Genomic DNA, 15,443 nt, shown 5'->3' with positions numbered 1-15,443 from the left:
TGAAGTCAAACTATTAATTTCATAAGTACAATGTGAAGAACATATCACCACAATCCACATAGCAATAGGCCATGCTCCCTGAGACACACTTGCCTCTTCTATTTCAGAGGTAAACAATCATAATCTGTAATAATTATGCTCTATTAACCACAGTCTTGATATTTTATCTCCAGAGGGAACTGGAAGACCAACTGCAAAATCTAAACATTTCAGTATGTCCTATGTTAGGATATCAACACAGTTGAACAGGACTCCGTGTGTGGAGCATACTCTGAGGAATGGCCATCTATCCCCTCAAGTAGTGGAATACGCTCCACCCCCCCCCCCCCCAAAAAAAAAAAAAAAAAAGCCCACACAGTTCGGGCCTCTCAATACCAATATCTCCCCCCCCCAAAAAAAATAAATAACGGGGGAGAACCAAAAAAAAAAAAAAACCAACAACACACGCACGATGAGAGGAAGAGGAAGGGAAAGGACTCCGCACTCTGGTCCATGTCAGGAGAAAACCTAGCCAGCGACAGTCTGGGGATCATTAGTCAAATATCAGATCCATTGACCCCCATACCTTTTCAACTTCAATTTATCCTATAAGATTTCTGCCAACTTTCCATTTAACATAAGCCAGAAACGTTTGTTTGAGTTGGTCAAATGGTTTAGCAGCCGACCTCCAGTTCCTGGCTATTGTAATTTTAGCAAAAACAAATATAAAACAAATATAAAATATGAGGAGCAGTCTGAGTTTGAGGCCTCCTCAACCCTACATTCCAGTAACGTGCATTTTGGGGAATTGTTCAGGTTAATTTGAGTAAGACTAAAAACTTAATTGTATACTCTGATCCGGAACCAATGTACCTTGGGGCATTGGATCCTGTTTTTGTTCTAGAATGAAATATCTCATTAACTGCATTCCACATAGGGCATCATATACTGTATACTTCCTGCAGCAAGGTTATTGCTTCAGCATAGGCATTAGGAAACCTCAGTTTATAAATGTTATGCACTAATAAACGATGGGCTCATGGTTCAGCAGGGTGAGGAAAAAGGCAAATATGCAGAAAATTCAGCATATCAATCAGGCATATTGAAAATATTTTCCATTATTCCCATCCTTTAAAAGGAGAACAGGAATCAAAACATTTTTATTTATTTGCTAACCCCCAAGCTGTTTTACTACAAGCCATGTTTTTTTTTTTTTTTCCCTTCATATCTGTGCCCTATTTTGTGTACCTCTCTAGAGCACCATATTAAAATTTATAGTTTCCAACATTCCCGGAAAATTAGACAGACAACAAAATCTCGAAAAATCAGGCTCCATCACAGATATCTGGGACTTTTGGCACTGACATGGTTAAAGTGGAGCTGCTGGGGGTAAGCATCATATTTCTAAAGATCGTCTGCCTCTTGGTCACTGAAGTCACAGATCTCATGACTGCTGACTCAAGATATAAAGCAAAGGAGGTGCCCAGGCTGAGGAGAGCTGTGGACCAGTGCAACGCTGCTGCACAGTCAGTAGGCCAGGGAGAGAGTGGAGACCCGACCAGGACTCAGGAGGGCCTAAAGGTTACTGCTCTGCTCTCTAGATTCCTCTTACTATTTTTTTGTAGGGTGGTGAGAGGCCTGTATGGACCAACGGCTGATTAGGGGGCCTGTTTGTGGTTTATTTTCTGTGTATATTTTTTTTTTGGGGGGGGAGGGGAGAGCAGAAGCAGCGGTGGGTGGCCTTTATGTGGACAAATGGCTAATGGGGGGGGCTTGTTTTTGTATTTTTATTTGTGGGGGGGGGGGCTGGTGGAGATGAGATGAAGTGGCAGTGGGTGGCCTTTGTGGGAGCACAGGCTATGCACTGCACATGCTTTCTTCTTGTATTCTTGTAGATCTATGCTTGCTTTCATTACTACTGTGACCACACAATCTCCAGGCCACTCCTCCCTCAGCTCAATCATTTGTTATTAACCCAGGTGGTTTTCAAGAGCCTAACTACAGGCTTCTCCCCACCTCAAATTCAGAGACACCATGCAGTACATCTCCATCCCAGACAGGAAGCCTGCAGCATGTAATATTTGCATAGTGATGGCAGGGGAACCCTTTGTACCCATTGGCTAAGGAGGCAGGTTGCTTTGCTTCCTCAGCAAATGAGAAGTTGTGGCTACCTTGTAAGTCCTTCCCTCCTGCCATCACTAGGGATCTCCCAAATGGTTGGCTTGTTTACTATGTAAAATATATACAAACTACATTCCTTATTAAAAAAGGGGCAGGTGACAATTTAGGTACAGCCTCCCTGCCAATTCCCCCTCCTGAGCTTCCCTAATGACATGGGTCCCAGTATAGGAAGACTGCCTGTAGCTCACTGACGGCAGCCCTGGCTGCAGGTATGAATTACAGGCACTGTAAGCAGGATTGGAAAATTATCCCTTTAATGACATTCTTACTAGAGATGGGCGAATGGTTCAGCCCAAACTTTCGTTGTTTGGAGGTTCACCCCCCCCCCCCCCCGAACCGACCACAATGCATTGTGGCACTGAAGAGGGCATTGCAGGTCCTTATTGCTTGAAGCAGTGAAAGCTTCAGCCAATCAGGGCACAGAGCACTGTCAGTGTCATGATTGGACACTGTCATGACTTTATCCAATCATGGTTCATTCCCACCCTGCAGTATAAAAATATTCTTTCAATGGCAGCCATTTTCAGTGTGATTTTGGCGTGGAGAGAGCTAGAACAGGGATATGTTCAGTACTATACTGTGCCATTTTGCTTAAAACGTCAGTGTACAATATTCGTTTAGTGTCAGTCTAGAAATAGTGTGAGTGTAGTGAGGAGGACCATCATTCAGCTTTGCATAGTGTGCAGCTAGAATAGGGACAGCTCATAATTTCACTGTAGTGTATGTATGAATGATACAGTCTCAGTACATTAACGTAGAGTAGGGACAGCTCTGATAGTTTCAGTCTAGGGTAGTGAGACCGTGTCAGTATTCTTGACATTAGTGTATAGCTAGATTAGGAACAGTTCAGATTGCGCCAGTGTAGTGGCGTCTGATTGCTTTACTGCCAGTTAAACGCCATTTACTTCTATGTGCATTACTGCAAGTTTAATGCCATATAGTTCTGTGCGTCACTGTACATCTGGCGCATTATATTGCAGTATATTATAGTGTGTCCGTGAAGTGTGTGCAGTGTAACTACTCAAATTAAAGTGCACCAAACACCTCTTTACATTGATTAAAGTGCATCTACGTACAGATTTCCACTTATTTACATTTGCTTGTAAGCACCACCCCCTCCCTCCCAATGTCTGGGAGTACAACAAGGAGAAACAGACATTCCCTTGGTACTGTAAGGGGGCCAGCAACAAATGTGTCCACAGGCTAAGCTGGACATGGTGGTCAGGTGGTCAGGGCATCATATCCTCTGTTTAGTAAGTTTGCCCGTGTTATCCAGCCACAGCATACAGAGGAGGTGGTGGACTGGCATCATCTGTCACGCAAGCAGAGACCAGTGCAGTCCCCTGCAGTTGCCAGAGTGGATAAACCTGCCTCCTTGTCCACATCTATTCCTGCCATAGCCCCAACATGAGCTATGGAGGAGTCAGGTGGGTTATTTGACCACAGCGTCAGCCACTTGCACCTTGATGATGCGCAGCAATTACTGGATTCAGATGTCAGTTCTGAGGTTGAGGATGATCGGAACATGAGCCAAGAGAGAGGGGAGAACACTAGTAGACAAATTCACATTCAGCCTCAGCGTATTGCCAAGTTGTCTCCAGTGGTAATGATGATGATGATGATGATGGAGCAGATAATTACAATGATAAGTTCACTGATGCAACTGAAACTGAAGGTGAGGGGGTCACAACCCCAATGAGGCAGACATCAAGAAAGAGTGGAGAGCAGCAACCCCATTCCATCACATTCTGCAGCTGCCATCTCCCGGCCCACTCCCCAAAGCTTAGCTGTATGGGCCTTTTTCAGCACATCTACAGCAGATTGCACTGTTGCTATCTGAAAACTGTCTCAGGCACAAATGTGGCATAAACACCAGCTATTTGGGTATCACATAACAAGGCATTTAATGTCCAACCACTCAGCCCGTTAGCGACACCTAACACCTAAAAGCCACCCAAAAAAAAAAAAAGGGGGGGCACAATTCTATCCCTCCCCCTTACCCACTTCAGTCTGCCCCTGCTATACCGAGTCATTACCTCTCAGCATCCTCCACTGACAGGGATGATGGTATAGCGCAGGGTGTCCCAGGTCTTAGCAGCACACCACCAGCTGCAGATGGCAAATTTCTCTGCTGCAGGAAAAAAAAATCCCTACCACCCACCTGCTCAGCATCTAAATGCAAGCTTGTCAAAGCTGTTGGCTCTCCAACTTCTGCCTTTCCACCTGGTGGATTCTGCCCCCTTCCGTGAATTCGCACAATGTGCTGTACCACAATGGCAGGTTCCCAGTCGCTACTACTTTTCAAGTAAGGCCATTCCTTCTCTCTACCATCACGTGGAAGAGAATGTTCTGGCATCGTTGGGCAAGGCAGTCATCCGTAAAATCCACCTTACTGCTGGCACGTGGTGCAGCAAGCACGGGCAATATATTTTGTTCACAGCACACTGGGTAACACTGCTTGAAACTTGAAAGGATGCAGGACAGGGCTCGGTGCTGCAGCTGGTTGTGCCGCCACGTTTCCATACAGCTGGTGGTGATGATAATGCCAGACCTGTGAGCTCTACCCCATCCTCCTCCATTCCCTCTGCAGAATTGTCATATGAACATCAGATACCCCCTAAGCATTCAAAGGGCTATTCCCAGAGTCTGGCTAAAAGGTGCCATGCAGTGCTCCAGCTGGTGTGTTTAGGGGACAAGAGCCATACCAGAGATTCTTGCAGCTCTTCAGGGACAGGCCCAGAGGTCGTTCACACCATGCCAGCTGGAGCCAGGAATGGTTCAATAATAGCTCAAAATGGTTCAATAATGGCTCAAACCTCCTGTCCGCCCCTAGACAGGGAAAGTTGACAAAAGAATGTATCCAAAAAATGTCTAATCTTGCTCCCAGTGTACTACATTGTTGCCTCATCATACACACTGGCTCTCCAGCTGTTGCCGAGCAAAAGGTTATTGTTTGGGCTTTATAAATGCAATTATTGCTGCAGCAGATTATAGACATGTTACAGATCTGCCACTTTACAGGTAGACTAAGGGAACCCCCCCCTACCCCCCCCCCCCCAGACACTATATTGGATGGAAATTTTCATTTTTATGCTTTCACTTATATAATAATTTTATTTTAATATATATGGGAGCATATATATTTAATATATTGGGCATACAAGCCTTCAAAATGGGCACTTTTGATTTTTGACGTTCGGGTCCTATCGACTTTAATGGGATTTGTTATTCGGGTCCAAACTGTTCGAAAGTTCTGGTGCGAACCATTAGGGGTCCATTCGGCCCATCCCTAATTCTCACTAAAAGCTAGCCAATCAGGAAGCCTTGTTTTCATTTATCATACCACCAATTAGGTTCTTTAAAGTTAGTTTCTGGGATTTTTTTTATTGTTCTCCAATCCCTTTGTTTCATCCAGTCACAGAACAAAAAAACAAAAAACAAAAGAAAACAAACACACAACATTAAAATCCAAATTTTCATCTGCTCAAGACTGCTGTCTGTGTTGCTGCTTTTGGAGGAGGATTCAGTCTGTCCCTGCATAGATCAATCCGCTTGTGAGGATGTTATCCCACTGATGCAGCTTTTGTTGTCTGAGCAGACCCTGCTACTGGACAGTGAATGCAAAGTGCCGATGTCACACAGGAACCAAGATGAACACCCCACTTTACTGTGATGTGACATGACATTAGGTATAGCATGTCTTTTTTGGGGGGGTACCCAGTTTTGACAGGTACCCAACTCCCACTTCCACTCGGGCAGCCTAGACGACTTGAGCAGAAGTTTTCCTCTTCTTCCCGCTCTACAATCTAAGACACATCACAGGTCCCCAGGTATTGAGAGGCATAGCACATGTGCACGACGCACCCGGCTGTGAAGCCGCGTGCCCACACTTGTGATGCCGGAGAGAGCCAAGGGTTCGTGCGGCCATATCACAGGATCGTGGGACAGGTGAGTGTTTTATTAAAAGTCAGCACCTACACTTTTTATAGCTGCTAACTTTTAATAAACACAAAACCAAGTGGAACTCAGCTTTAAATGTCCCAATTGGTTAATTACTCATTCAAGCTAAATAATGCCTTTGATGTCAGATTCAACTTACATTAAGTCAAAATTGCAAAATTTTGTTATATCAAACCTTTTTGAAATCTTTTCGTGATTCTTCGTCAGGTTTACTACTAAGTGATGCCAAGCGATTCTCCCGTTGCTGTGTGTATGCATTCACTCGAGCAGCTGCACGGTCACTGGCGCTTTCAGATGTCGTGAGGCCTAGGCCACCAGAATCCATCCTATAATAGGATAATGCAATTGTAAAATTAGAACAAAACAAGTTATCCAACAAGACAAGGGAAGCAGCAAATGTGTATAAACAGCAACCAAATTTCTGTTTAGAGCAGCCAAAATTATTATTGTCCTTTCAGATTTATGCACTGAAGTATCACATGGTATAATATGGTAACATACAGCACTTTGCTTTGTATTAGTTTAGAAATGCATCCAAGAGAAAAGCAACTCAAAATATTGAATTTTAAACTTTTTTTTCCCTTTTACAGAGCCTCAAAATATATCTAAAGTGATAACTTCTCTCTAGAGTCAAACTCTTTAGAGTTAGATAGTTATTATATCTAGTTCATGAACTAGTGTAGCCTGACACTGAGCCAAACCATGCATAGGAAGGATCCAAACAAATATGGTAGATGTAAAAAAAAAATTATTTCATTTTTTAACAAATCCTTAGCTGGATTACATGGCGTATTTTTTAAATCTTTCTGAAAGTCAGCTTGAAAATTAAAAAAAAAAAAAAAAAAAAATCCCTTCTACTGTTTTTTCACTTTGTCATGCATTTCATACTCATTTTAAAATATTGGGTCTATTTACTAAAGCTAGAGAGGGCAAAAGTTGCCACAATACTGCAGAGAAACCAATCAACTCCTACCCTCAGCTTGTTTAATTAAGCTTTAGCAATAAAACCTGGAATCTTTGCAGTTTCTTTGCAGAATTCTGACTAATTTTGCCCTCTAGCTTTAGTAAATAAACCCCAGTGTATTTTAGACATGTGCACTACTGAAACAAATGTTTAGCTTCATTTTTGCTTCATGTGTCTTTTTTTTTTTTTGTTTCTTTTTAAAAAAAACGCTTTGTTACTTCAGGTCATTCGTAACGTCAGATGCATTTGTATTCATTTAGATGCGGCATTCGTTACCTTAAATAATTCGTAACTTCGGATGCATTAATATTCCTTCCGTTACAACCATTTAGATGTGGCATACGTTACTTTGGATAAATCGTAACAGTCACTTTAGCCAAATTTGAAAGGAAATTCCAATAAAAATTGTAATCCAATCCAAACCTATGGGGCAGAGACCTGAATAGAAGATTTACTGGGTTTGGCTATTTTTACCTATAATAGTGTACAATAATAAAAACTATAATTGTAATAGAAAATATAAAACAAAATTATCCAAATGTAAATCAAATCATTAAAGTTATAGGTTCTTCTTTCTTTTGGAATTTTTGTTCTTTAGATCTCTGACAATTTGTTTTTGTATGCATTCGTCAAGAGTCTTTCGTTCAAATGCTTCTGAGTGAATGAATGAATGAATATGCCGAATTTGTCTGACAATAAATTCGTAAAGAAATAAATTGCACATGTCTAATGCATTTACAAAGCATTTCATAAGCACTATGCATTATCTGAAGAGACAGTTTGCAGGAAGAGCAGTGTCCTTTGAAGTTTCTGTAAAAGGAAACTACAGACTCCACCCTGACAAAGAATCAAGTCACAACTTGGATGGCTCTGAACTTGTGTGTGTATATTTTTTTATATAATTATATATTTATTTTTTATATATAAATGTAAATAAAATAAATAAATATAAATATAATGCATTTTCTGCTGGTGACTGCTTCTATTAAAACGCTTTCCTGTTGTGCTTCCTCATAGCTGCCAGATACTGCCCTGGGTGTCTGTCTTCTGGCACTTAGGCCCCTTTCACACTGTGGCGGTGCGGACGTCGGCGGTAAAGCGCCACTATTTTTAGCGGCGCTTTACCGTCGTTTTAGCGGCGGTCTGCGGGCGCTAGCAGGGTGGTTTTAACCCCCGCTAGCGGCCGAAAAAGGGTTAAAACCGCCCGCAAAGCACCTCTGCAGCGGCGCTTTGCCGGCGGTATTGGCGCGCTGTCCCATTGATTTTAATGGGTAGGAGCGGTGAATACACCGCTCCAAAGATGCGGCTAGCAGGACTTTTTTCACTGTCCTGCCAGCGCACCGCTCCAGTGTGAAAGCCCTCCGGCTTTCACACTGGAGTGAAAGGGGCCGGTTTTTTTCAGGCGCTACACAGGCCACAGGAAAACCGCCCCAGTGTGAAAGGGGCCTAAGAGTTAAATGTAGCTGGTGTTAGAGAAAGTTGTGCTGCTCCTCTGCCCTCTTCTCCATACACAGAATTCATATTACCACACTTGCATTACATCTGAATCTCATGAATCGATGGCAGGATATTTTTATTCAACTGCTCCACCTCCCTTCCATGAAAACATGGAATTTTACCAGAAAAGTGCAACACATACACAGCAGCTTTTTTTAAGTTTCCAATAGTGTCCATAAACAAAATTATTGTAATAGACTGGCATAGATTACTGTTCTTTACACATACCTACATCACGTGGCAACTTAACAAACATGCAACAGTGCCTGAGATATTGGTTAAAATGAACTGGCTGTAATTTTTACCCTTCATGTAAACAAACTACACTTGTAGGTTTATTGCTTGCACTGTTCTTCTCTTGGTTACACTGCATTTCTTTTTTTGGTACATCACGGGACACAGAGCAGGCTTAATAATCATGACTACCCAGTTATGCAATTGTGAAAAACATAGCTAAAGTGCATAGGTATAGATTCAGTATACCGTATTTATCGACGTATAACACGCACCCCAAGTTTAGGAGGGGATTTTAAGGGAAAAAAACAAAACAACAAACTTACATTTAAATGCCCATCAATGCAGCCTTATCAGTGTCATTTGCAGCCTTGCATTGCAGCCTTGTCAGTCATTTGCAGCCTTGTCAGTGTCATTGCAGGCTTGCCATTTAAAAATGGTGCCGCCGAGATACAGAGCGTATGTCCTGTGTATCTCGGTGGTGCTCGGTAGCTCTCGATGGCTTTCGGCTATTTTCGGCGGCTTTTGGAAAGCCGCCGAGAGGCTCACAATTGGCGGGGGATCGGCGTATAACGGGGCATATTATACGCCGATAAATACGTTAACTTAAATATCCAAAAATGTATTTAATGAAACTAATAAACTGAGTGAAAATAAGACTACTACTATATACTACTTATACATTTATGTAATTTTTGCTTGTCTAGCAAAAAAATAGGTGGCAGTGCTTTCACACTCGAAACATGTTGAGGCAGGGTTATTGGATGCTATACGTCACATCCTGTCACCGTAAGGGCCGTAAGGTCCTGGGAGCGGAGTGGGTGCGAGCTGCGATTATCTTACCTACCGCTGTAAAGTTGGAGTGCCTGTGGCACCATAATGTGTATGGTTTACATAGATTTATTTATTTTTTACAATAAATGTTGTTGTGCAATGATTCTTCTCTGGGTCTCCTTTATCTTGGAGCTGTTTGGAACATTTAATAGCATAGAGCAGTGGCCATCAACCCTGTCCTCAGGGCCCACTAACTGGCCAGGTTTTATGTATTACCTTGGGGAGATGCAGACTAGAATACTACAACCACTGATCAAATGATATCACCTGTGTTGTGTTTCAGTTATCTTGCAAACCTGGTTGATGACCACTGCCATGGAGAATTCCGTGCTTTGGAGATCCCTGGTGGCTGGAGCAGTGAACATCAGAGTTGTCAACAATACACACTTTTTCAGACCCTTTATTAGGTTATAGGGTCATAAGGCTCTGGTGAGTGCATTGATTTCTTGGGAGAAGCAGTGTGGCATGGAAGAACACGTTCAGAGCGATTGTCTTCACCATTCTTACTAGGCACCTTCACAACTACTGTTATGCACATTGATTCTGCTTGGACTTGTGAAAGCACTGGCACATTTTTATGGATACAGGACTTTTATATTTATGTATTTTCACTTATTTATTAGTTAATACAGTCTTATTTTCACATGGATTTTAATTTAGTTTCAGTGAATTAATTTTGCAGTTTGACTATTTTAACCAGTTCCCGACCGGCGCACGCCGATGTAAGTTGGCAGAATGGCACGCTCAGGCATATTGGCATACAGGTACGTCCATTTTTAAATGCCGTTCTGCCTTCGCGAGCAAGGCGTGCTTACGTGCCAGTCGGGACCCCCGTGAGTCCGGTCACCGGTCCCGATCGCCACGGGGATACCCGAGATTGTCTCACGGGGCGGCTGAACTGGGAGATGCCGCTGTAAACAGCATCTCCCCGTTCTGCCTAGCAACAAGTGACGCTGATCTCTGCTCCATGTGATTGGAGCAGAGATCAGTGTTCACTAACAGAAACAAAGCCCAGCCCCCCACAGTTAGTAATACGCCCCTAGGAACACTTCACCCCTAGACTGCCACCCCCTGGTTAACCCCTTCACTGGCAGTGTCATTTACACAGGAATCAATGCATTTGTATAGCATAGATTGCTGTATAAATGACAATGGTCCCAAAAATGTGTGAAAAATGTCCCATGTGTCCGCCACAATAAAAAAAAAAAAAAAAAAAAAAAAAAAAAAAAAAATCGCTGATCGCCGCCATTACTAGTAAAAAAAAAAAAAATATTAATAAAAATGCCATAAAACTATCCCCTATTTTGTAAACACTATAACTTTTGCGCAAACCAATAAATCGATTATTGTGATTTTTTTAACCAAAAATATGTAGAAGAATACGTATCGGCCTAAACCGAGGGGGGAAAAAATGTTTTTTTATATATTTTTGGGGGATATTTATTATAACAAAAAGTAAAAAATTATGCGTTTTTTCAAAATTGTCGCTCTATTTTTGTTTATAGCGCAAAAAATAAAAACCGCAGGGGTGATCAAATACCACCAAAAGAAAGTTCTATTTGTGGTAAAAAAAGGACGTCAATTTTGTTTGGGAACCACGTCGCAGGACCGCGCAATTGTCAGTTAAAGCAACGCAGTGCCGAATCGCAAAAAGTGGTCTGGTCTTAAGCCAGCAAAATGGTCCGGGGCTGAAAGTGGTTAATATAAGTTATATTGATCTATATCAGGGGTCTCAAACGGGCAGCCCTCCAGCTGTTGCAAAACTACAAGTCCCATCATGCTTGTAACTGTCAGCCTTGCAATGCCTCGTGGGACTTGTAGTTTTGCAACAGCTGGAGGGCCACCAGTTTGAGACCCCTGATCTATATCTATGCACTTTAACGCTGTTTTTCACAACTATTAATGCAACCAAGAGGTAGCCCATTTCAGCAGTTGTTTGTACTTTAATATTGCTACTATACATATTTTTGTTGTTTACACCTGGGCTTTGTGCCAAGCCCTTCCCCATATAACCCCACCCCCCACAGAGAATATCAGTTTCTTCATCACTGTTGAAGATGTTGATCACAGATGTGCCGCTCTGCACAAAGACAGATTCTCAAGAGTCCCCGGTTGGGATCAAGAGTGGGATGAGACAATTAACAGAAATTGATATTAAAAATAGTTGTCAGCTATTTTCATTATCGATTAGTTTGTCAGCCAATTAGTTGTCCTGCATACAGAATGCATTATTAGTTTACATATCAGAGACCAGAGCGCAGTACACATACAGCTCAGTATACCATCCATACATGTCAGTAAGTGAACTTGTAAATGTGTGGTGAGCAATGCCGCATGGGACAAGTAGTCCTGGGCAGGGAAAGGATGGGATTTAAAGTGACTAAAGGCAGAAGGTTTTTTACCTTAATGCATTCTATGCATTACAGTAAAAAAACTATCTGTGACCAGCCCCCTCCTTGTATACTTACCAGATTTGAATCTAGTACTGTGCCTGAGAGCAGCAACACTGGTCTCTCTCTCTCCCCCTCCTCACAGGACTCAGATGCAGCAGCAGGAGTGAATGGATCCTGCTGCTTTCAATCACAGCCTGTGAGGAGGGGCAGGGCCAAGCTGCACCATGTGTGTCAACAGACACACACACAGTGCGGCTTGGGATCAATCACACCAGTATCCCCATAGCAAGCGACTTGTTATGGGTGGCATTCTGAAGACAGAGCCACAAGCACCAATGGAGGACCCCAGAAGGGGAGGATCAGTGCTGCTCTGTGCAAAACCACTGCACAGAGCAGGTGAGTATGACATGTTTGGTTTTAAGGAAAAAAAATAAAAAATCTAATGTTTACAATCACTACAAAGGGCTCTGTGCAGGGAAGATCAGCATCTGAACCTGGAGAAGGTGGAGGCTGATAGACTGGAGGCAATATAAATCATTGAATTAAATTAAAAGTGAGAGTTTACCAGTACTGTGTATTGTATCCATGCAAAAAAGTCTCAGCCTTAGTACTACTTAAAGAGGGATTCCACCAAAAAAAAAAAAATATTAAAAGCCAGCAGACTTTTAATAAATGGACACTCACCTGTCCCGGGTTCCAGCGATGCCGGCAGCCGAGGCCGATCGATCGCTCGGCTCTCGGCTGCTCTAGTCACCATTCTAGGTGAGGGAATCAGGAAGTGAAGCGAATCGGCTTCACTTCCCGGTTCCCTACTGCGAATGCGCGAGCCGCGCTGCGCAATAGGAAATCTCTGCGCTGTCACTGGGACCCGTGTGCGTCCCAGCAGACAGCGCGGCAGGGCAGGAAATGGCGTAGACTCCCACGGGAGTCTATGCCCGGAAGTGGGTGAAAATACCTGTCTTTGACATGTATCTCCATCCCCCTCCCCCCTGAAAGGTGTCAATTGTGACACCGGAGGGGGGGGAGGGATCCGATCAGCGGAGGTTCCACTTTAGGGTGGAATCCCGCTTTAAGATTCATATTACCCACCTCCCTTCATGTCTGACTCCAAGTTAGAATACCCTGTATATCCTATTTCTGGGGATAGTTATTGTACAAGATATACAGTGTTTGTGTGCATTATATAAAATATTATATCATTTTTTAAATTATTAATTTAAAACGAATATTAGGTTATATGTTTATTACGTATACATTAACCCCTTATTGTAGTGATTTGTTTTGTTTTTTTGTTTTATTGTACAAAAAGCTAAATTTTGTTTTAACCCCATCATGACAGTTAAAACAAAAAGCTACTACTAAAAGGTCTTTGACAGCAGATGCAGGTAGCTTGCAGCAAGAGAGTGCTTTATGCATAATACAGTCCTGTCTGGAAATCTGAAAAACAGTGTTTCGGACCTTCACTTTTATTTAACTACTTGCTGACCAGCTCACGTACATTTACTGCGGCCGGTTGGCTCTCCTGCACAAAACGACGTACCTGTAAGTCGGTCCGTGCAAGGAGGATAGAGGGCGTGAGTGCCCATGGGTCCTGCTGACTATGTCCACCGGCGGCCCGCGATCGCTGTGTACAGACGCAGAACGGTAAACTGCCTATGTAAACAAGGAGATTCCCTGTTCTGCCTAATGACATGTCAGATATTCTGTTCCCAGTGATCGGAACAGCAAACTGTCATGTCCTGGTGAGCTCACCCCCCCCCCCCCACACTGTTAGAACACACTTAACCCTTTGATCGCCCCGTTAACCCCTTCCATGCCTGTGTCATTTTTACATTGATCAGTGCATTTTCATAGCACTGATCAACTTAATGTCACTGGTCCCCAAAAAGTGTAATAGTGTAATTTGGGGTTAGATTTGTCACAGTCCAAAAAAAAAAAAAACACCCGCAGATCGCTCGCCATTACTACCAAAAACAAATAAAATTCCCCAAATCAATCCCGTAGTTTGTAGATGAAAAAATGTTTGTCCAAACCAATCAATTTACACCTATTGCGATTATATAAAGAAATTGGCCTAAAATGATGAATAAATTCATTTTTTTATTGGATATGTATTAAAGCAGAAAGTAAAAAAAAAAAAAATCAAAATTGTTGTTTTCATAGCACAAAAAAATAAGAACTGCAGAGGTGATCAAATACCACCAAAAGAAAGCTCTATTTGTGGGGAAAATACATCTATTTTGTTTGGGTACAGCGTCGCACGACCACGCAATTGTCGGTTAAAGCGATGCAGGCCTGGTCATTAAGGAGAAAATCCTTCTGGCCTTAAGTGGTTAATGAAAAAAAATTAAAAAAAATCTCAGAGTCCTATTTATATCTATCCAGATTCAACTTCCAATAGAATATATTTTAGCTCTGTTCTTTTCAGAGTGGATTAGATATTTTATTCCCTAACCATAGACCGATATAAAAAGTCTACACACCCCTGAGACAAAGATAAATCATTGCAAAACTTATGCCACCTGTAATGTGACCTATAAACTGTACAAACAAACTGAAATCTTTTAGGTGGAAGTAAAAAAAAAAAAAAAAAGGGTGCACACCCTTAAACTAATAATTTAATGGAGTACCATTTGATTTTATTAAAGCACTCAGTCTTTTTTGGTATGAGCCTATGAGCACAGCACATCTTGACTTGGCAATATTTGCCCACTCTTTGCAAAAACACTGCAAATCTGTCAGATTGTGAGGGCATCTCCTGTGCACAGCCATTTTTCAGATCACCTCACTGATTTTCTATGGCAATCAGGTCTGGGCTCTGGCTGGGCCATTCCAAAACTTTAATCTTCTTCTGGTGAAGCCATTTCTTAGTTTATATGGATGTATGCTTTGGGTCATTGTCATGCTGAAAGATGAAGTTCCTCTTAATGTACAGCTTTCTAGCAGAAGCCTAAAGGTTTTGTGCCAATATTGACTGTTATTTGGAACTGTTCATAATCCCCACTACCTTGACTAAGGCCCCTGTTCCAGCTGAAGAAAAACAGCCTCAAACAGCGCAAAAACACTGCACTTTAACAAATCTTTTGGAATTGTAGCCAAAAAGTTCAGATTTGTATTTGCAATATTTAGCTGGGTTTTCTTACTAAGAAAAGGCTTCTGTCTTGCCACTTTACCCATAGCCCAGACATATGAATGTAGCAAGGTCTCTGGCCTTTTCCAGTCTATTGAGAACTTTCGAGAGTAAAGACAGCTGATATCCTGCAATATGTAGTGGGTGCAAAGATGGTGAAAGTCATTGGGTGCCATACACTTCTTGAATGCAAGAGGTTTTATTTCTTTTTACAGTCCTTTTATATTTTGAAGGGAAAGAGGGTTAGGGCCAGGACACCCTTAAGTAGTTG

At 42.2% G+C, this 15,443-nt stretch overlaps 1 protein-coding gene across 6 annotated transcripts in view; it reads right to left on the bottom strand.

The window, feature by feature from the left end:
- Window positions 1-15,443, bottom strand: part of LOC143982594 (protein phosphatase 1 regulatory subunit 12B-like) — a 121,868-nt gene that overhangs the window by 56,904 nt on the left and 49,521 nt on the right. For all 6 annotated transcript variants that reach the window (XR_013274486.1, XM_077481456.1, XM_077481458.1 and 3 more), the window contains exon 3: window positions 6,296-6,446. Coding sequence is in view for 5 of the 6 variants with exons in the window: in XM_077481456.1 (XP_077337582.1) it covers window positions 6,296-6,446 (151 nt within the window). In the remaining variant the exon portion in view is untranslated. The remainder of the gene's footprint in view (window positions 1-6,295; window positions 6,447-15,443) is intronic.

Source organism: Lithobates pipiens, unplaced genomic scaffold (assembly GCF_037356315.1).
Source record: "Lithobates pipiens isolate NorthernLeopardFrog02 unplaced genomic scaffold, aLitPip1_a1.2 Scaffold_16, whole genome shotgun sequence".
Lineage (NCBI taxonomy): Eukaryota > Metazoa > Chordata > Amphibia > Anura > Ranidae > Lithobates > Lithobates pipiens.
This window is presented reverse-complemented; position numbering and strand designations above follow the sequence as displayed.